The sequence below is a fragment of the Schistocerca americana genome, chromosome X (genome assembly GCF_021461395.2).
Source record: "Schistocerca americana isolate TAMUIC-IGC-003095 chromosome X, iqSchAmer2.1, whole genome shotgun sequence".
NCBI lineage: Eukaryota > Metazoa > Arthropoda > Insecta > Orthoptera > Acrididae > Schistocerca > Schistocerca americana.
This window is the reverse complement of record NC_060130.1, coordinates 910945196-910968636: the sequence shown is the minus strand read 5'-3', so window position 1 is coordinate 910968636 and position 23441 is coordinate 910945196. Positions and strand designations below refer to the sequence as shown.

The following is a 23441-nucleotide window of genomic DNA, read 5'->3' as shown; positions in this document are numbered from 1 at the left end:
CGCAGCTTGCACTGAATTACAGAAGCATCTGACTCACTTGCGCACACAAACTTTCTCTTTGTGAGCATTCCACACCGCTATGATTTGTCGTATTGGTCTTGTGTAAACAAGGAGATTAGTTCTGCTAACAAGCTTTTCTAGAGTATATGCAAACACTTCAAAATGTCTGTGTTGTTGATATTAATAGTGTTGGGCACAGATCTCACACTTCACATGGACTTTACCTGAATGGCCTAGGAAAGCAAATTGTGACGCAGAAATTATTGGAAGAAATCAAGAGGCACAAACAAGCATCTGCAGCAACAACAACAGTATCAATACCAGTAACATCACAAATGCCAGCTGCAGCTGATACTACTGAAGTTAGCCAGCTGGTGTGGCGGAGCGGTTCTAGATGCTTCAGCCTGGAACCGCGCGACCGCTACGGCATGGATGTGTGTGATGTCCTTAGGTTAGTCAGGTTAAAGTAGTTCCAAGTTCTAGGGGACTGATGACCTCATATATTAAGTCCCATAGTGGTCAGAGCCAAGTGAAGTTACTACCAGTAACACCACCAACAGAAGCAGCAGCAACAGATGTTGGAACATCAGCAGTACCAGCAGCATCAGTAAAAGACGGAAAGACAGCTACCATTCAAAGGACCATACCTGCATCAGCACCAAGAGCAGCAACAGTCATTGTAGGAGCACAATACTGCTTAAGGAGGAGCCAAAGATGTTATACATCTACCCCACTTTGTGAGGATTTTTTTATGGCTTCAAACTGAGAAAAGGAATGGATTGTGAAAAATCAACCTGAAAACTTGCAGATAAGTGACTAAAACCAGGAAAAAAAGCAGTACATTATCAGATAATGACAAAAACAAAAATACTTGCAAAATGTTCAGGATAATGTGTCAAAAACATACAGTGAATCAAGAACAAAATTAGATTTAGAAGTAGCTTTAAATAATTTTGCTGATGACTCATGCATTTGTTTATATGAACACTTGTGCAAGGAAGATGAATTAAGTCTTATAAATGTAAGCAAATTTAAATTAGCACCTCATTACTGCCGCAGCGTACATAAAAATGGTGGAGTATGCATTCATACAAGAACAGGATTACAGTTTAAGGCAAAAACAGTAGTGGTCCATCTAAACAATGAGAAACATTTTGAATCATGTGCCACAGAGACAGAAACCGAGGAGTAGAGTACAAAACTAAATGTCATATCAATATGTAGATCACCAATGGGTGATAGAAACTTTTTTCTTTATGTTGGACACAGCATTAAGCACTTTATATAATAATAAAGTGAAATTATTTTTATGTGGTAATTTTAACATTAACATGTTAATTAAAAGTGAAGAAGAGAGATAGCTTCTGAGTATCCTAAACGGCTTTCACATGAAACAACTCTTTATGGAGCCAGTAGAATAAGTGAGTTCTCATCTTCCTTATTATGTAGTATCTTCACAAGTATGGAAAATGGTTTCACTGAAGCGCTAAATATAAACTTACGTCTTCCAGATCACAACACACTCATCACACGTATAAACTATTCTATACCAAAGGTAATAAAATATACGCAGGTACATAAAACTCACTTCTGCACAGAGAAAGTGAATACTTTTATTCAGATGTTAACAAAGGAAATCTGGGAAAATGTATTTCCAAAAACAACAACTGATGACTCATACAACACTTTTTCTATTAATTTCATGTCCATATTTGAAATGTGTTTTCCAAAAAAAAAAAGCTTACAAAAATCAGTGTCATGCCAAGGAACAGCAGCCAGTGGATATCACCTGCTATCAGAGTATCTAGCAAAATTCTAAAACATTTCAGTCAAATCACAAAGAAGACAAGGATAAACAGTTCACAGAATACGTTAAGATTTATAAGAACATTTACAGGAAGGTAATTAAAAAAGGTAAAACAATGGACAATGACAAAGTAATTTTAGTGTCAGCAAACACATAAAAAGCAATATGGAATTGTTGTAAAAAAAAAAAGGAAGAAACACGGATGTTAAAGATCAAGATGACGAGGTTTTAAAAAATGATCAAGCTGTGTCACTCAGAAATCTTACTCTAGCAAATTACATAAATGACTACTTCATAAATACTTCAGTCAACCTGAGTAAAAATTGCCTTAGGGACAGTGGATCCTCTGTTCCAAAAGAATAAAGTATCAAATAAATCAGAAATTCTAAGAATAACAAAAACACTGAAGAATAAGATGTCTCCAGAGACTGAGAAAATACCTGGCTCAATCATAATAAAATGTGCTACTGTCATAGCAGAACCACTCTCACACATCATACATATATCATAATCAGAAAGAGTGTTTCCTCAAAGATTTAAAATTTCAAAAATAAAACCACTGTATAAAAAGGGCAATATATATGAAGTGGGAAATTATAGACTAATAGCTTTATTATATGTATTTTCAAAAGTAACAGAGACAGTCATGAAATATAGGGTTACAAATTTCTTTGAAAAATTCAATCTCTTGTCCGTAAACCAACACAGTTTTCACAAGGATTGAGTACAGAATCAGTTATTACCCACTTAATTGAAAAAATCATAATGGGACTAAATAGGCACAACAATGCAATAGGAATAAATTTGGACTTCTCGAAGGCATTTCATACTGTCCAACATAATATTCTACAATAAATTAGAAACTATTGGTATATTTCTAGCACATATAAAAGAAAAAAAATTGTCTACATTTAATGAAGCAATATTCATCTTTTTAACAACCAGCTGCTATTACAGTGTAAACGAATCCCTTCATCAACTTAGTAGCAAATAATTATGTTCATGTTCTATGTTGACACTATATGCCATAGTCAATGTCAATAGTATTTTCAGTCAAATGTTTGCTATGGCCCGACTTAGTGTTTGATCAAAAGTGTTGCAACTAGTTTGTGTTTTTATTTAAATCTCGACTAAGTATTCGATTACAAATATCTTTTATATACTTAATCAAAGTTGTATGTGTAATTTTAATGTGAGATTGTGTATAATACTAATATGTACTTTCTGATGAAATCCATGCATTGTTAATTGTCTCAGGATAAATAAACTACTACTACTACTACTATTATTATTTGGAAACAAATAAGTCGCCAGGTCTAGAGGGAATCCCATTTTGGTTTTACAAAGAGTACACCATGACATTGACCATTTATATAGCTTGCATTTATCACCAATCTCTCACCAGTCACAAAGTCCTTAGCGACTGGAAAAAAGCACAGGTGACTCCTGTATATAAGAGGGCAAAAGAACGGCCCCGCAGAAGTACAGAGCAATACCTTAACATCGGTTTGCTGCAGAATTCTTAAACATATTCTCAGTTCGAATACAATAAATTTTATTGAGACGGAAAAGCTTCTGTCCATGAATCAGCATGGTTTTAGAAGGCATCACTTGTGCAAAACTCGTCTTGCCCTTTTCTCATGTGATATAGTGCGAACTATGGATGAGACGCAACAGATAGATTTGGTATTTCTAGATTTTCAAAAAGGCATTTAACATGGCGCCTCATAGCTAACAAAGGCATGCACATATAGAATAGGTTCTCAAATATATGAATGCCTCAACGACTTCTTAAGCAACAGAATCCGGTACACTCTCCTCGAGTGCAAGTGTTCATCAGAGATAGGGGTATCATCTGGAGTGCCCCTGGGAAGTGTACAGGACCACTGTTATTTTCTGCATACATAAATGACATGGTGGAAACTGAGTGACTCTAGGAGGATGCAAGATGACTTAGGCAAAATTTCTATTTGGTTTTATGAATGGCAGCTAGTTCTAAATGTAGAAAAATGTAAGTTAATATGGATGAGTAGAAAAAAACCCAGTAACATTCAGCTACACCATTAGTAGTGACCTGCGTGAGAGTCACGTCATTTAAATATCTGAGCATAACACTGTAAAGCAATATGAAATATAAGAGGAATGTAAGGATTGTGGTGTGGAATGCAAATGATCAACTTCTATTTACAGGGAAAATATTAATAAAGTGTGGTTCATCTGTAAAGGACACTACATATAGGACACTAGTGTGACCTATTCTTGAATACTGCTTGAGTGTTTGGAGTCCACACAAGGTCAGATTAAAGGAAGACATCGAAACAATTCAGATGCAGGCTGCTAAATTTGTTACTTGTAGGTTTGAAAAACATGCATTGGGAACTCAAATGAGAATTTCTGGAGGGAGGACGACATTCTTTTAGAGGAAAACCATTGAGAAAATTTAAAGAACCAGCATTTGAAGCCCCCTACAGAACAACTCTAAGGCTGCCAATGTACATTTCCCATAAGGACCATGAAGATAAGATGTGAAAAATTAGGGCTCGCATGGAAGCATATAGACAGTCGTTTCTCCCTTGATCTATTTGTGAGTGCAATAGGAAAGAAAATGACTAGTACCGGTACAAGGTGCCCTCCGCCACGCATTGCGTGGTGGCTTGTGGAGTAGATGTAGATGTAGGTGTAGAATATTGATCCTATTCAACAGGAGATAATACAGGATGGCAAAGAAGATGTCTATCAATCTTTGGCACCAATCTCTACCACTAGTCAAATGTGAACTGAAGAACGGTCTCAGTTGACTCTGAATTATGCCACCACTGCCAAATGACAATGCAGCATCCGACCTACACAGGTACAACCAACTCTTCCATCAAGTAAAATGCCCCGCAGAAGAACAGATATTTGAAAGACAGAGGTTAAGACACCAGTCTGATTTCACCATGGACACTCTGGAAACTTTATGTGCTATTGCAGAGAAAGAAGACAGTGTTCGACCCCTATTATACTACAGGACATCAACCATCATCACAACTCTCCCATTCAAGCCACTCAGCTGGAGAGGATTATAGTCAACCTACTGGCCAAAGTACATAGCTGTGCCCTGAATGAGGTTGCTCTCCAGCATGCCTTAGCCATTCCCCCTTGTTATACAGAGGTAACAGCTGCTCGCCTAGCTGCTGATTTCAGGCGAACTAAGTGAGGTGACCATCTTTGGAGGTGAGGCCCCCACTGATGAAAATTGAAACTAGTTGACTCACAGGCTTCTTTTTTTGTGATGTCAAATGCTTATTGTCACCAGCTAAAGAAGACTGTGATCCGCAACACAAAAGTGATTGAGCTGAAGTCTGCAAATGGGAAATAAGTCCATCTGACAGAACCATGTAACACAGAAATCTGCCATTTTAACAGAATATAGTCATGATGTTATCCTTGGATAGGATTTCTTGCATGTATAACAAGCACTCATAGACTGTGTAAGATCAGACCTCGAGATTGGTGAACATATTCCAACAGGCACGTATGACAAAAATTGCTCTGGGTGGTTGTTTGCTGCTGAAGATGTTCTTATCCCACTTTCGTCAATGGGATGATTCATAGGGACAGTCGAACCAGTCCAGGAAAGGCAGCACTATCCTGCATTAATTTTCAGGTGCTTTCAAATCTGGAATGGAGAAAAGACAGAGCAAGTGGCCCATAATAAAACACCATATCAACAGTGGGGAGCATCTATCAATTAGCCAGTATAGGATATCACCAGCTGAACAACAGATAATCAGGGAGGAAGTGGAGAAGATGCTGCAAGAGGGCATCACTGGACCTTCAGAAAATCTTTAGTCCTTTCCTGTTGTTCTTGTGAAGGAGGAGGGTGGCACATGGATTTCTGCATTGACTACTGACAACTGTATGAAATCGTGAAAACCCATTGCTGCATGTTGATGATATCCTAGACTGCCTGAAAAGAGCAAACTATTTTTCAAATATGGACATGCAGATAGGCTGCTGGCAAATCAAGGTTGACAAGGCTGGCTGGTACATACTGCCTTCATCAGAGCTCATGGTCTCTATGAGTTCAAAGTTATGCCATTTGGACTATGTAACATTGTAATGACTTTCTAGCATATGGTGAACAACATGCTTTGACACCTTAAATGGATGACACATTTTTGCTACCTGGATGACATTGTAGCTTTTTCCAAAACATTGAGATACATTAAGCTGCCTGACAACTGTTTTGAAATGTGTTCAGGTTGCAGGTCTTGCCTGAATCTGAAAAAGTGCCTTTTTGCCACCCAGGAAATAAAAATTTTGGGGCACCTAGTTAATGGCGATGGAGTCCATCCCGAACCACGGAAAATAAGTGCAACATAGATTTTCTGAGTTCTCGGAACATTCGTGACAGGAGAAGTCTTTTTCAGAATGTGTTCATATTAATGGCAATCCATAAAGGACTAAAGTACCAAGGCAAGTCCATCTCATGAACTACAGCAGGGAGACACCAAATTTTCCTAGAATGTGGCACAAGAAAGATTTTCCACATCCGTAACAAGGCTCTAACATCTACAGTTCTAGCATTGTATGACGAGAATGCCGATACAGAACTTCACACTGATGCTTGCACTTTTGGCACAGAGGCAGTTCTACAGCATATTAAGGAATGTGCTGAAAATGTGATACTTTATGTTCCAAAAGTACTCTCCAAGTCCAAGATTAACTACTCTACAATTGAGAAAGAGTGTCTTGCAGTTGTCTGGGCCATATTTATTTGTCATTTGTCATTGATCATTCCAATTTCCGATCAGTCACCAGAACCATCATTGCCGTAGGCCTTTCCATTCTGCGGTCAGGTGACTCTGGACCTGTTACAGGGCATTTATCAGCTCACTCAGGTTCTACCGTCTTTCTTACAGTGTTCGGGCATGATCAGCACCAGCATTTGGACACACATATGGGTATTTTTGTGTTGCATGCTGGACTGCCTTCCATCACTCTTGTTTGCCATGTTGTCATGCTGTGCAGCACTTTGTTCTTGTTCACAGACTTTTCTGATGGAAGTCCATCTGGTACAGGCTCAGACCTCACACATGATGATCATCTTGGCATCAGCTTCATCGTGGCCAGCCCTCCAGTCCTTGAGCTCCATCAATGACGACACCTCTTAGCCCCTTTCCCAGCCATTGCTGCTACCCCCTCCATGGCTCAACAGGCCATCTCCACTGGTGTCGCTGATCAATTGTGTGTTCTTCCAAGAATGGGATAATGACACGTTCGTTCCAGCAAATCTTGGAGATGTGTGGCCCACTTTGCAACACTTTAACAGTCCCATGTAAAGAGACGATATAAGGGGGGGGGGGCGGGGGGGGGGAGGAGCAGAATCGCCACAAATGCTAGGTGGAGAAGTAGATCCAGCAGGCAGGCACAAATGTAGAGAGCACTCCTTTAATAAACACCAACATATAAATGAATATTAAACTGTACAACATTCAAAAGCACCGGACATGAAAACAAAGAAATTATATAAGAGTATAAGAGATACACTACACCTAACTCTTGCAGTCACTTGATATTTGTCAATCACACTAGGTCACTACACCAGCCACCCCCCCCCCCCCACCCCACACCTTTTTTTCTTTTGTAAAACAAAAAGCCAGAGATCTAGGAATGTTAAGGAACTGGTGTTTGATTACATGTGCAGCTTGTGTCATTGTTGGCAGGAATTCCTGCATGCCTGGCTGCTGAGTCCCATCCTGATGTTTGAACTGATGTCACCCACGTCAACTGTTGGTGGCATGCAGACTGCTGGAGGTGTGGGGGTGGGGCAAACTTTGTCTCCATCTACATTTCCAGATGAGCTGGTTTACGCCATTCAACTGACATCACCTCCTCGCATTCTTTCCAGTAAATCTTGGAGGTGTGTGGACCCACTGGATCAGCTGAACTGATCGCTGTGGACAGAAGTGGGTTTGACGCAATGAGGCTTGGGAGCAGCAGTTGAAAGAGGCCAATAGTCAAACAGAAATGTATTTCAAACTCAGAAATTTAGGGTGTTGGAGGAGTATCTGACGGCTTGTCCAAGATCAATTTGGCTGGTAGATGTAATGCATTGCCATAAACCAACTACCAGTGAGATGGAATATTTCCACTATTCTGTTGCTGGATGGGTGGTAGCCCGTTTTATAAATGTGGGTGCAACCACAGAGGTGAAGTAATTCATAGAATAATGTGGCCCCTAATTGTGTGTGATCCATATAAATTGTGAAGTTTCTTCCTTTGAACAAATCTCTGAAGTGTCGGACTATTGTGTATGCTGCATACAGCTCCCTGTCAATAGTGTTCCAAGACCTTTGCACAACTGTGACTAGTTAGGAAAAGAAAGCTAAATGTTGCCAAGCACCCTCAACAAATTGCTGGAGTACTACCACCATGGCACCTGGACTTGCGTCAACCAAGAGAGTTGTCAGCACCTTAAGCCACGGATGCACCAGCAGAACCACCCATGCAGCATATTTCTTCACTTTCTTGAACGCTACCACTTGTTCTAGAGACTGCTGTAGTTTTCCTTTTAGTGGTTTTGTTAATGGTGTCAGTAATATCGCAGCTAAGGGAAAGTGCCACCGACAATAATGTAGCATTCTGAGGAATCTTCTTAAGTATTTAAATGGTTTTGACCTGGGAACATTCTGAATGGTCATAGTGCATTCCCCAACTGGTGGGAGCCCTGCAACCGAAACTTTGAAACCGAGTAATTTAAGTCTGACCTGGCCAAAAACACATTGTCTTTGCTGAATACAACACTGACATCCTGTACGTGCATAAAAACTTGCCACAGAAGTTTTTAATGCTCCTCTCATGATTTATGAAAAGACTAGAATGTCATCCATATAAGAGAATAAACATTCAAGTCCAAGGAGCACCTGGGGAATGAAATGCTGTCACATTGGGGCAGTGGTTTTCAAGTGGTATGGCATATAACAATATTCAAATAACCTGAGGGGTGTGGTGAAAGCTGTCTTGACCACGTCAGGCGGTGACATGTGAGTACGTGTGACTGCAATCAATAATGGAGAAATGATGACTGACTGACAACCTCAGCTGCCGACAGATGTTGTTGATATACCTCGATGTGGACAGCTGAAAATGTGTGCCCCGACCGGGACTCGAACCTGGGATCTCCTGCTTACATGGCAGATGCTCTATCCATCTGAGCCACCAAGGACACAAATGAATAGTGCGACTCCAGGGACTTATCCCTTGCATGCTTCCCGTGAGACTCACATTCCCAACTGTCCACAATTCTATATATGTATTGTACCTTATAGACATTTGCCCACCCACTCATTACTCACGCATGCTTTGGCGATTCCCGTAAGAGTTTGGGCAACCTGCGCGCATTCGCACAGACGAAGGTCAATGGCTGGGTAGCCTTTAACTATGTATATATATGAAGACAGTAGCTTGGTCTCGAAAGAACAGTTATTGTTGATGACCGTGCAGCTTTTCCCTGGAATAAATTATGACTAACTGACAACCTCAGCTGCCGACAGGTGTTGATAGGGTTCGAGTCCTGGTCGGGGCACACATTTTCAGCTGTCCACATTGAGGTATATCTACAATACCTGTCGGCAGCTAAGGTTGTCAGCTAGTCATCATTTATACCAGGGAAAAGCTGCACGGTCATCAACAGTAACTGTTCTTCCAAGAACAAGTTACTGTCTTTGTATATATAGTTAAAGGCTACCCAGCCATTGACCTTCATGCGCGAGTAATGAGTGGGTGGGCAAATGTCTATAAGGTACAATACATATATAGAATTGTGGACAGTTGGGAATGTGAGTCCCACGGGAAGCGTGCAAGGGATAAGTCCCTGCAGTAGCGCTATTCATTTGTGTCCTCGATGGCTCAGATGGATAGAGCGTCTGCCATGTAAGCAGGAGATCCCGGGTTCGAGCCCTGGTCGGGGCACACATTTTTAGCTGTCCACATCGAGGTATATCAACAACACCTGTCGGCAGCTAAGGTTGTCAGTCAGTCATCATTTATTCCAGGGAAAAGCTGCACGGTCATCAACAGTAACTGTTCTTTCGAGAAGAAGTTACTGTCTTCATATAAATAATGGAGAATATTGTGGTGCCCACCATTGATTTGTATACGTCCATAACATGTGGTATAGGGTACTGATCCACAATTGTCCTTGAATTTAATACCTGGTAGTCACTGTACAGCTTCCATAAGCATGCACATTTCTGTACCACATGCAATGACAAAGCCCACAGACTTTACAAAGACCTTATCAACCCATCATTTATCTGCCTATATCGTTTCCTGCTGCTATAAACTTCTCGGGTGTGATGTGGTGTGGTTTAACAACCACCGGTTGTTCTGGCATAGTGTGTATGAAATGCTGTGTGTTATGCTGAACTGCTGCCTTAGCCTCAGACATACAAGAAATTCCTGGGAATTTGTCAAGAATGTGGCACTGCTCTTCATTATGACTTTTGTCGTGACCGTTTCTCATTGTAGTTGTCCCTCTTGACCATATTCCTTATGCCATATCTGTAATTGTTGAATTGTTCAATAGTTTGCAGAAGAATGTAACATTTCAGTTGAATCATGCCATGAAATCTTGACACAGCATCTTGGAATGCATCATGTTGGTGCCAAGTTTGTCCCATGACTCATGAGTCATGCCCGACTAGTGCACAAAAAACAAAATCATTGTGCTGCCTCATCCTCCGTACTCTCCAGACCTGGCCCGGAGGACTTTTCTTTATTTTCAAAGTTGAAAACCCGATTGAAAGGATGAAGATTTGCAACAACAGACAAAATAGAAAATTCACAGACGGCACTTCACGCGATCGAGAAAGAGGTGTACCAAGACTGCTTCCGGATGTGAAAATGGTGTTGGGAGCGGTGTGTCAATTGTATAGAAGAGTATTTCAAAGGAGACCATACCCAATAGTAAAATGTAAGTGTAGTAAAATTTTGTGGACAAAGTTAAGGAATTTTCTGAGCAGACCTCGTATATCGACCTGCAAAGCACAAGAACTCGCTGGCAGTTAATGAAGAAACCCCTTATATTAGATGTTCAGTTCGCGATTCCATTTGCATATTAAAAACTACTTTCTACATGGGCATTTCTGATAGAGACTGAAGGCATTTGCAAATAAAGTTCCTGAGTTTTTCAGAAATATAGCTCCCAAAGGAAGGAAGGAGGTCACACTTTGTGAAACTTTGATTAACTGGGCACATCAGCCTCATCAATTGATGGGTCTACGTCGTCAGTTACTCACAGCTTGCATTTTAGACGGCCCTGAGAATTTGTAGAGGTGTCTTTCATCATATATTTTCCAAGAGTAAAACTAACTATTGCTAGTCAACATTCCTTGCTTGTCTCTCTCTCTACAATGTCAGACCACTACAGCAAAGGAAAATACAAAATACAGTGACACTATACCAATGGCAACAAGATTAATTCCGACAGTCAGAATTCTTACTACTAGGGATGTTTACCACAGTTTGAAGTTCCAGCAGGCAGTCTTTAACCTATTGGAGGCCCTGGGCACATTAGGATAGTGGGGGTCCCTATTACCTTGACAGAGCACTATTTTGTTAGAAAAGCCAAAGAAAGTAGATACGCAAGGTTCTAGATATATTTTTATTTCTTTACAGTCTTATTAAATGAACAGATAATATAACATAATCCACAAAAGTAACTCTTTTAGCATTCACAGGTTAGTGCTTAAAAATCTATGTTGACTGAAGAGGTACCATTCTAGGTTTGATATGGGCACAAACGTTAATCACTTCCCCGAAATCTATATTTTTGAGCATATCATATTCTATGGACATCGTTGATAAACTGGTTACTCTCTCCTGAACCATGAAATTATTCTTTTCAATTTGGAGGAGCAGCATTCCACACTGCAGTTGGTTACCATCATGCTTAAAAAGATTCTCAATGCAATTTATACATTTGGAAACGTGTCTTCAATTTTGCTTTCTTTCAAAAGGTGATATATTTCCAATATACTATTAGTTCCCCCACATTTACTATGAACAATTTTCAAGTATTCTGTTAAATGCAGACATTCCATTTCCTCTTGCTCATTAACACATTCATAATAAATTTCAGCAAATTCTTTGCAACTTTATCTCAGCTCTTAGGAATTCAGAGATTTCAAGCAAAAAAATAAACCAAAACTTTGACTAATGTTCTCATACGAACTTAATCACTGTTTTAGATGAACGTCCAGGGTATCAGTTATGGGAAGAAAGGTTTTTACTTTGAATTTCTCTTTTCCATTCAGTTGGACTGACTGTCCAGAGCCATAAAAAAAAACTCGCATGAGCTAAGTTTTATTCTTTGAGATAGGTCCTTATTATCAGATTCCGGGTTTCTTTCTTAGGCGGACAGTTCAAAGTCATCAAATTTATCCCCAAGGTTAATGATAAAATCGTTAAGTGAAGTGAACAAATTAGTTACAATGTGCAGTGTTATTGTTTCTTTCTGAAGATAATTACTTGTTTTTTCTATTTTTTCCAATATGGAGCTCCAAATTTCTGTTAGCATTATAAATTCTAGCTTTTCCATTTTGATGGACAGGCCAAGGACTGTCTCTAGCTTCTCTTGCCTGTTCTGTATCTTCTGCAATGGATACCAAAGTTTCTATAATTTGTTTATGACCTTCATGCAAGGCGCTTACTGCATTGCGCAATAGGGGGTGAGAGTGTCACTGATATGATACGTGAGTTGGGGTGGCAGTCACTGAAACATAGGCTGTTTTATTTGCGGCGAGATCTATTTACAAAATTTCGATCACCAACTCTCTCTTCCGAATGCGAAAATATTTTGTTGACACCCACCCATGTAGGGAGAAATGATCATCATAATAAAATAAGAGAAATCAGAGCTCGAATGGAAAGATTTAGGTGTTCCTTTTTCCCACACGCTGCTCGAGCATGGAATTGTAGAGTAGTAGTATGAAAATGGTTCGACAAACCCTCTGCCAGGCACTTACGTGTGAATTGCAGAGTAACCACGTAAATGTAGCTGTAGATGTAGATACTAAGGTGATTTGTTTATACCATTTCATTTGTATTTTTCTCGTATGTTCTTTATAGTCATTCAAATGTTTCATATAATCGTACATTGACAAGTTATTCCTGTGTCAGTTGTGTGCAAGAGCATCTAAGGCTCCTGGGTTACTAATGGGTTATCTATATGTTAATACATGTAACAAATGTCATGCAGTCTCTGAAGCCTTGCCACAAGAAAAGAAAGAAAGGAATAAATACGACTGCTGTTGTGAAACTAGTCATATCAAGTAGCAGCACAGTAGTTCTAATGTTCATACGAACTTAAACACCCATTCATTGCAACAAGTTGTTAACTAAAGCCCTGTTCACCATTTTAAGTAGCTGGAAGCACTGCTGATACAAGATATACAACAGAGTAGCCAATAACATTTGGAACTTCAAAGAAGACATTTTTTCTCTCAGGAATAACTGAAATGATACTGAATTGGGAACATTTCTTTATTTCCCCCTTCCTCACCAAGGCAGGTGATTTAGGAATTTGTTTTGAATTTGCAAAGCTCAATCAACTACTATGCACATGTCGAAATTTGAGAAATAAATAGCCACTTTTGGGCTAGATCCAATTTAAGAACCACTCTTGTCATTTCATAGTGTCTGCTTCCATCTCCATCACTTAAATTGCAAATTCAAGCATAACAATTTTTAACTACACAGGGTGTCCCATTTATCTTGACCACCCTAAATAACTGTCTGTTCAGATGCAGATTACAAAATATTTCAAGTAAATGTTCTTTAGCCGGCAGGGGGACATCAATCAGCATGATTGTAAAAAACCAAAGCTACAATGAAGGCAAAGATATGAACAGTGGTATGACTTTTTTAAATGGCACCCTGTATTTTTTATTCGGTTATTCATTTCCTCTCCTAAAGACCTATTCAAAAATGTATCACAGTGTACCATTCACTGAAACACAACGTTATTAATTACATAACACAACATTGACATTGAGCCCGGGATCACAAACTCTTCCACTTGCTGGAGTTGTCAGAAAACAAATGAAAACCATATAAAAATGTAACAAAATTGACTTTCCTGTACCATTGCCCAGGAGTAGAACATTCAAAGGTGCTCAAAGTGGTAGCCCTGGACACCGATACACTGGTGCACTCGTTGAATGAAAGAATTATTTACTGCTTCCAGTGTTGCCTGCTGAAGAGAATTACAAGCAAGCACGATACGTTCCTGCATGTCCTCTGGAGTTGTTGGAATATCGCGATAGACAATGTCTTTAATGCATCCCCAAAGAAAAAAGTCCAGAGGATTTAAATCAGGGGACCTAGCAAGCCAAGTAACTGTTCCTCCTTGACCAATCCATCTGGCACAATACCTTCAGTTCAGAACACGACGTGCCCACACGGCATTATGTGCTGGACATCCATTGTGTTGATACCGCATAAGCATTCTGGTTCTTAACGGCACTTCATCCAGAAGAGGAGGAAGAATTCGTCTGAGGAAGTAGACATATGCTGTGCCATTTAGACTACCATTGATGAAATAAGGGCCAATAATTGTAGCACCAAGCATCCCACACCAGACGTTAACTCTCCATTGACGCTGATGTTCCACCTGTCTAAGCCATCATGGGTTGTCGCTGGACCAATAATGCATGTTCCTTGTATTTACCTGTGCTTTGTCTGAGAAGGAACATTCATTGGTAAGTAGAACCTTGGAGAAGTAGTTCGGGTTGGCGAGGATTTGGTGTTGTGCCCACTGACAGAGCTGAACACGATTCTGGAAATCATTCCCATACAATTCTTGAAGCAGGTGTACATGGTACGGATTGAACCAGTGAAATGTAAGAATACGATGTACACTGGTTTTAGAAATGCCAATCTCGTGTTGAAGCTGTCGTGTGCTCACATGTGGAAGCAAGAACAGTAACTTCAGCAGCTTCATCTGTGAGTGTGCTACGACGATTGCATTGTTGAGGGTTGAAACTTCCCGTTTCCTGAAGCATCGCAACAAGATGAGAAAACATCCGTTGGGAAAGTGGGTTCTTGTCAGGATATCACTCTCTGTACAGATCCGCTGCCTGCATAGCATTTCACCTACCTTCAACAACAACAATAAAAGAAACATTATGTCAATGCAATTTGTAGGAAGGACAGCCTTTACTGTATGCCTACTCTACACAATAATATTTAAAAGGGCTAAACTACTGTACTAAATGTACCCATACATAAGAAAACATTATTGCAATTACTGTTCCACTACTTCACATTCCCCATAGATAAGTAGCATTTCTACCTTCTCTTCGTTGGTGTATATTCTACTCACACAACTCTTCAACTGACGATGGTTGACGGAATGTCGGGTGTGCATTCTACTTATGTTTACATTTGTCCTCTGTCAACAACCCCGAGTACCTGCACTAAGTGCTGTGAGTGTCAACGTCAATTTTGTGTTATGTAATTAATAATGTTGTGTTTCAGTGAATGGTACACTATGACACATTTTTGAATAGGTCTTTAGGAGAGGAAATAAATTATCACATATAAATTCCAGGTGTCATTTAAAAAAGTCATACCGCTGTTTATATCTTTGTAAAAAACAAAGCTACAATGAAGGCAATCATGCTGATTGATGTCCCTCTGATGGTTGAAGAACATTTGCTTGAAACATTTTGTAATTTCCATCTGGACAAGTACCTCAAAAGCACCATATTTTTTATTTTTATTTTTCATGTAGAAATCTGTTCAGGTATTAAGGGGTTTACGTTAATATCTTGTGCACCATTAACTCACCATATTCACTAGTCCGTGTGCAGAAGCTGGACAAAAATATGGAAACAGTGGGAAATGCATGGTTGAACTTAAATGCTGACACTAGCTAATGCTACAGGTTGCACCGTTTTATTTGACCATGAGCAACACCTGTGCAATGTCCTCAATATGTTACAAGTGTCGGTTGTAGTCAGAACAGTTTCCCGTGTAGTTGGGTATGCATTACATTGGAGCTCAGTGCATTCAAACATTGACAATTGTTGGTGCTCATTTGTGGGTGCTTCCATAACCAACGTAGTTGAAGTGTTTGATGTTATGAGAGGCACAATATCAAAGATTTATACTGCATACAGGGAAAGCAGGAAATGTCTTCCTCTGTGTCACAATGTGAATAATAGTGTGCATGGGGTGTTTGTGATGGATGGTCACTGAAGAGGATTGTGCTGAAAAATAACAGGACAATAGCTGCAAATTCACTGCACAACTGAATGTTGCACTCTCAGATCCTGTCAGCACCAAAACAACATTAAGGGACCTCCTTACATTGGGAATTGCTATGTGAACTCTAATTCTAAAACCACTCATCAGCGATTTAAATGTCCATAACAAAGGTGTGATGCTGAAGCTATGAAATCTGGACTATGGAGCAATGGAAAACTGTCATTTGGTCAGTCACTCTTGTTCCACTGGTATAACACACACTTGAAAACCATTCAGGATCCATATTCATCCATTCCAAGAAAACTGGAAGCTGGAAGCTGTTTTGAATGCCAGCGGGTTTCTTACGCAATATTATGCATGGAAATGTGATGTATTTTTGGTGTTTCCATATTTTTGTCCACCCCATGTATAGAACTTTTGCTACATTCATTGCTATGCTAGTGATTGTTGCTGCACCATATCAACCTAACAGCAAATTTCTATTAGTTGTTTTACCACCACCGGCTACTCCGTGTCACTGTATTCCTGACAATGTGCACATCGTGCATTTCCCTTTGTACGCATTTCTATCCACTGTTTTTGCTTAAATAAAGTTGTACCACAACAGTACACTGGTAATGGATAGAAAAAATGAACACAACAAATTATTAATCCCTGTAGATTTTGCTCTTCAAACACATCATTTTTTAAACATTGTTGTCAGCACACTCTTGCACTTGGCTGCTTGGTTACTTCAGTGTGGCGACTTCATTTACCTTACACACCTAGAACAACACAACAACTCAACATGTAATCATAAGGATTACAACTTTATTTTCTGACAACCATCAACATTTACACATCAAATTTATTAATTGTTACATGATTTCTTAATATTCTGTTGCAAATAAATATGTAATACATATGGTTATACAACACTTAACATTTGGATAATTAAGTCTTACAGAATCAAATTGTTACAGATATACATTCATTTACTACCTGAAACAATCATACATGGAATTTAACACAATCGCTGCTGCTACCTCTAGCTACTACTTTAATTTTCTCCAATACCTTAACAATCAAAATTTACAGACTTAATACTCAATGGATGCAAATACCAACATAATTTACATCTGATGATTGCAGATTCAACAAATATATACATAATTTATGTAGCTGCAGGATAAACTTTCAGATCATTTTGTTCCAAGCCTTTCACACATTCTTTATTCACTACTTTATCTACACACTGAGTGAAAGGAGGGGGGTGGGGGGGGGGGGGGGGGGAGGGGGAGAGTTATCGCACCTTTGCATATACATTGCATTCAAATAAACTTGTGATTAACACAAAAATCATCTGGGTTTGCACAACATGGGTGAAACATTGACTGAAATCGATATGTATGTGAAAAACATGGATGACAAGTCTGTCATTTGTACAGTAATCACTTTGTTAAGGACTATAATTATCCTCGGTGGTGATGCAATATAATTATCACCCACGCTAATTTGACTGAGTAACATATATGTGCAGAACTTGCGTACTTGCAGAATGAACATTTTTTGTGCCTGAATTGTGGCATGTACAAATGAATCCAGATCATTTTGTTCCAAGCCTTTCACATGGACATTATTCACTATTTAATCTACACATTGAGTGGGTGGGGGGAAGGGGAGGAGGTGCCTCGAATGAATAACACTTATGCACAGAACTTGTGTAACTGCAGAATAAACATTTTTTTGTGCCTAAACTGTGGCATGTACAAATAAATTCAGATCAGTTTGTTCCATGCCTTACATACACTTATTATTCACTATTTTATCTACACACTGAGTGGGAAGCCAGGTGTTACACCTTTGCACACACATTTTATTCACATAAACTTGTGATTAACCCAATAATTCATCTGGGTCTGCAAAGGATGGGTTCAACATTGACTCAAATGGATGTGTATGTGAAAAACATGGATGACAAGTCTGTCATTTGTACTGTAATCACTTTGTTAAGGACTATACTGATCCTGAATGGTGATGCAATATAATTTTCACCCACACTAATTTGACTGAGTAACACATACATGCAGAACTTGTGTACCTGCAGATGAACATTTTTGGTGCCCAAATTGCAGTATGTACAAATGAATCCAGATCATTTTATTCCAAGCCTTTCACATGCACATTATTCACTACTTTATCTACACACTGAGTGGGTGGGGAGAGGGGAGGAGGGTTGCGGCTTGACTGAGTAACACTTATGCACAGAATACGTGTAACTGCAGAATGAACATTTTTTGTGCCTAAATTGTGGCATGTACAAATGAATCCAGATCATTTTGTTCCAAGCCTTTCACATGCACATTATTCACTACTTAATCTACACATTGAGTAGGTGGGGGGATGGGAGGAGGTGGCTCGAATGAATAACACATATGCAGAGAACTTATGTAACTGCAGAATGAAAATGTTTTTGTGCCTAAACTGTGGCATGTACAAATGAATTCAAATCAGTTTGTTCCATGCCTTACATACACTTATTATTCACTATTTTATCTACACACTGAGTGGGAGGCCAGGTGTCACACCTATGCATACATATTGTATTCAAATAAACTTTTGATTAACCAAATAATTTATCTGGGTCTGTACCCTTTACTGAAATGGATGTGTATGTGGAAAACATGGATGACCAGTCTGTCATTTGTACAGTAATCACTTTGTTAAGGACTATACTGATCTTGTGTGGTGATACAACAATTATCACCAATGCTAATCTGACTGAGTAACACATATGTGCAGAATTTATGTACCTGCAGAATGAACAGTTTTGGTGCCCAAATTGTGGTATGTACAAATGAATCCAGATCATTTTATTCCAAGCCTTTCACATGCACATTATTTACTACTTTATCTACACACTGAGTGGGTGGGGGGAGGGGGGTGGCTTGACTAAGTAACACATATGTGCATAATTTATGTACTTTCAGAATGAACATTTTTGTGCCTAAACTGTGGCATGTACAAATTAATTCAGATCATTTTGTTCCAAGTCTTTCACATAATCATTATTCATTACTTTCTCTACACACTGAGTGTGAGGCTTGCGATTAACCCAATAATTCATCTGGGTCTGTACAACATGGGTGCAACATTGATTGAAATTGAGGTGTATGTGAAAAATATGGATCACCAGTCTGTCATTTGTACAGTAATCACTCTGTTAAGGACTATGCTGATCTTGAGTGGTGATGCAATATAATTATCACCCACAGTACTTTGAGTAACACATATGAGCATAATTTATGTACCTGCAGGATGAACATTTTTGTGCCCAAATTGTAGCAAGTGCAAATGAATTCAGATCATTTTGTTCCAAGCCTTTCACATAATCATTATTCATTACTTTATTTACACACTGAGTGTGAGGCTTGTGATTAACTCAATAATTCATCTGGATCTGCACAACATGGGTGCAACATTGACTGAAATGGACGTGTATGTGAAAAATATGGATGACAAGTTGTCATTTGTACAGTAATCACTCTGTAAAGGATATACTGATCTTCAATGGTGATGCAATATAATTATCACCCACACTAATTTGACTGAGTAACAAATATGTGCATAATTTATGTACCTGCAGAATGAACATTTTTTGTGCCCAAATTGTAGCACGTGCAAATGAATTCAGATAGTTTTGTTCCAAGCCTTTCACACACTCATTATTCATTACTTTATCTACACACTGAGTGGGAGCCACGTGTCACATCTTTGCATACATATTGCATTCAAATAAACTTGCAATTAACCCAATAATTCACGTGCACAGCGTGGATGCAACATTAACTGAAATGGATGTGATGATGCAATATAATTATCACCCATGCTAATTTGTCTGAGTAACACAAATGCACAGAATTTATGTACCTTCAGAGTGAACCTTTTTTTGCCCAAATTGTGGCATGTACAAATGAATTCAGACTAATTTCTTCCATGTTTTTCACACACTGAAGGGGTTGTCACACCCATGCATACACATTGTATTCAAACAAACTTGTGTTTAACCCAGTAATTCATCTGGGTCTGCATAGCATGGGTGCAAGATTGACTGGAATGGGTGTGTGTGAGAGAAACATGGGTGCCACCAGTCTGTCATTTGTACAGCAATCACTTTATTAAGGACAATGCTGATCTTGGGTGGTGATGCAACATAATTATCACCCACACTAATTTGCACATGGGCACCTGGATCTGCAGGAGTAGGAAATGTGATACTTCGCAGTACCAGTCCAATGAGCACTAGGGGTGGAGTTGTAATCTGTGAACAGGTCAACTGGGGGGAAAAAGAACACAGATTTTATTTACATGACAAGATTTCTCACATTAATATAAGCAAAACAGAGAAAATACTTATCAGTAAACTGAAGTAATGAATTACACTGATAAAAGGCAACCAAATCCTTCAGACACAGAAACTGAGGGAATCAAATATTTCTCCTCATTAAAGTTAGCTGGAATGCAAACCTAGCATAAACTGTGAATCTTGTTATGCACTTGAGAAGAAAAATTCAAAGACTTTACGGCTACAGATTTTGTCATTAATTTCTAATGTATAAATGGTGCCATTATTTTCTTTATTTAAAAAATTAAAAGCATTTACAGGGCGATCAGAAAGGGTATGAAAAGCTTTTAAGGGCACTGCAGGGTAGGCTGCATTGAGAAATAATTGGCAAGGGGAAAAAAAAATGATATGTTGCACCATTTCCGATTTCATAAGCATTGAAGTTAGTCAGTCAGGTCATTTCGTGTGCAAATTCAAGCAACCTGCCAGAGACAGTGTTGCCAAATGTGTTCTTGGTTTGGTTCCCTCAAAATCAACAAGAGTGATGCGAAAATTGGACAATGGATGGTAGCAAAATAGAACACTTTTGGCACCACGGCCTCTGGCAGATCGCTTTGATTTGCACACACAATGACCTGATTGGCTAACTTCAATGTTAACTAAATCAAGAATGGTGCAATATATCAAACTTGTTTTTCTTAACAATTATTTTGCAGCACAACCTATGCTGAAACACCCTTAAAATCTTTTCAGACTGTTTCTGGCCACCCTGTGTATAATGAATGGTATCTAATATTGTCTGATACTATTTTATATTCTGGCTAAAGCAGCACAAGCCACTGTAACATAACAATTACTCCACAAATTTTAAGATACACACCATTTTTTGTTAATTGTTGATCATATGACATGACAAAGTGGCAGTACGTAGAGAAAGACCCTGAGCTGCAAGACATAACATGAGCCAAGAAGCACAGGATGCCAAGATGAGAAAAACAGTGAATAGGCAGCCAATAGGGCTACACCAAAGGGTAAAAGGTGGAGCTTTAGTGCAACCAGAGGTGGTTATTTTTGTAACATCATTTGCAAGTGTGCCAGGCTGGGTTCTCTCGAGGGAGAGGAGGAAGAGGAGGAGGAGGAGGAGGAGGAGGAGGAGGAGGAGAAATCTGAGTTCTGTACACACTGTCTACAGAAAAACCATTATGTAGCTTTGATTGTTGGTGGTAGCATCCCATGAAACTCAAGTTTTGTACGGTACATCAATGCTATGAAAAATTTGAGTGCACATTTTTATTTGTATTGATTAGATGAGCTCATCAACACTCCACGATGGAAACTGACAACGTTATGGCATATAAAGTAAATAAATTATTACACTAATTAACAAAACTTAAATTACTGTTACATCTGAATATCTAAAAATGTGCACACTGTATCAAATAATAGCTACTGGTAACAGCTACATTCAGCCAAAATATCTTAGTCATTCATGAAGCACTTCAGACACAACAAAACAATTTAAAAGTAAGCAATAAACAAACTAAGCCACAATGCGTGTACATGTAAGATGACAACGTGATGTAGGTACTGCATTACCTGTCTTCCTATGTAAACTTCTTCCTTTGGAAACAGAAGATAAATTTCTTGGTAAAATAAAGATTTAATTGAATTGGCAATTCTGAAAACTGACTAATTGAAAACTGGCAAGAAATGTGTAAAGCTTGCAGCATCAATAAAAAGTGCATAAGTAGCTACTTCAAAATGATGTGGACCCTTAATCAGTCAAATAATATTTAGGCAGGTTTGTGTTGTTTCATATAGGTTTGATCAATTTACCATTTTAGAGATTAAAATAGATACAGTATATGTAGAACTGACTAAGGTCTCAAAATGACCGACATGGAAAGAAGGAAACAACTGTTGTAGTAACCTCGATGTCATGATTGTCAAATTTACATAAATGTCTTTTTCTAAATTTTACACAGGGCAGTTCAAGATGGTAGTGGATTTGGGGAGAGCACGTATAAGGTGGTGCACCCATGCCTCCCAGGCTGAGTGTTTTTGTGTACACACTGCGTAAGAGGCAGTAGAGGCATTCATGCAGCACGAGAGCTCTGTTTTTGAGCAGACTGTAAACACACAAATTTTTCCAATTGCCACAGTTTGTACAAAGCCTGTGTTTGCTCGACACACAAATTTTCAGAAGAAACAGACTTTATGTTGGTAATAGACTAAAAATTTGCAGGATTCTGTGTTCTCAAGGCCTGAAACCTGAGATTTATGGTACAAAGGATTAATTGCTGGTATACTTGACTACACAAACACTGTTGTGGGTGAACTTCCTTGATACAATATATTACGCACTGATCCACGACTACTTGATGCAGTGATATAAAACATTTGCTCACTAGGGAATGTGGAATACATTTAGTTAAACTGAACTTGATATCATGTTACCAAACTATTACCTGAGAACTTGCAAGTGGGTGTAATCAATAACCTTTGCCTGCACTTACAAGTTGTGGATTATTACTTGTAGACTAGATCTCATGAACAATAACATTAATCTGTAGATTACGGATCTACTGGTAAGAAAAGGGATATGACCTGAATTCATGCCATATGGCACCCCACACCACTATGCCTAGCGTTGCCTGGGTATTCATTTAGTTCAATCTTCTATTGGTCAATTTCCTCTTTCGCCTGTCCCTCCCCCCCCCCCCCCCCCCCCATCTATTCTCCTCTGTGCCTCTCCTAAACATTTGAAGAGTGGGGACCTCTTGCCAGGTTGCCACCATATTTGCTGATGATAGTCATCTGTGGTAGTGCAGAATTGTGATTCATCAGTGAACACACAGTGATGCCATTCATCATTACCTGTTGTATACTTCCCGGCCATGGAACCACTCAAACGGCAGCCTAAACATTTGATGGTAACTCCCTTGCCCAGTTGCTGCTAGTCTCTGGCTGACAGTGTGGGACAACGCAGAAGGTTGCAGGAAGTTCATTACTCATTCTTGGGTGACAGGCACAGATGTGAAGGGATTACGA

The 23441-nt window shown here is 39.1% G+C and overlaps 1 protein-coding gene and 1 non-coding gene across 4 annotated transcripts in view; one reads left to right on the top strand and one right to left on the bottom strand.

Moving 5' to 3' along the window:
• The first annotated feature begins 9692 nt into the window (after positions 1 to 9692).
• Positions 9693 to 9766, top strand: Trnat-ugu. The gene has a single exon. It is a non-coding gene; the product is annotated as a tRNA-Thr (tRNA).
• A 9231-nt stretch (positions 9767 to 18997) lies between these two features.
• Positions 18998 to 23441, bottom strand: part of LOC124554924 (putative transmembrane protein 183BP) — a 95995-nt gene continuing 91551 nt past the window's right edge. For all 3 annotated transcript variants that reach the window (XM_047128614.1, XM_047128615.1, XM_047128616.1), the window contains one exon: positions 18998 to 20381. In XM_047128614.1, the coding sequence (XP_046984570.1) occupies positions 20109 to 20381 (273 nt within the window). In that variant the 3' untranslated portion in view covers positions 18998 to 20108. The remainder of the gene's footprint in view (positions 20382 to 23441) is intronic.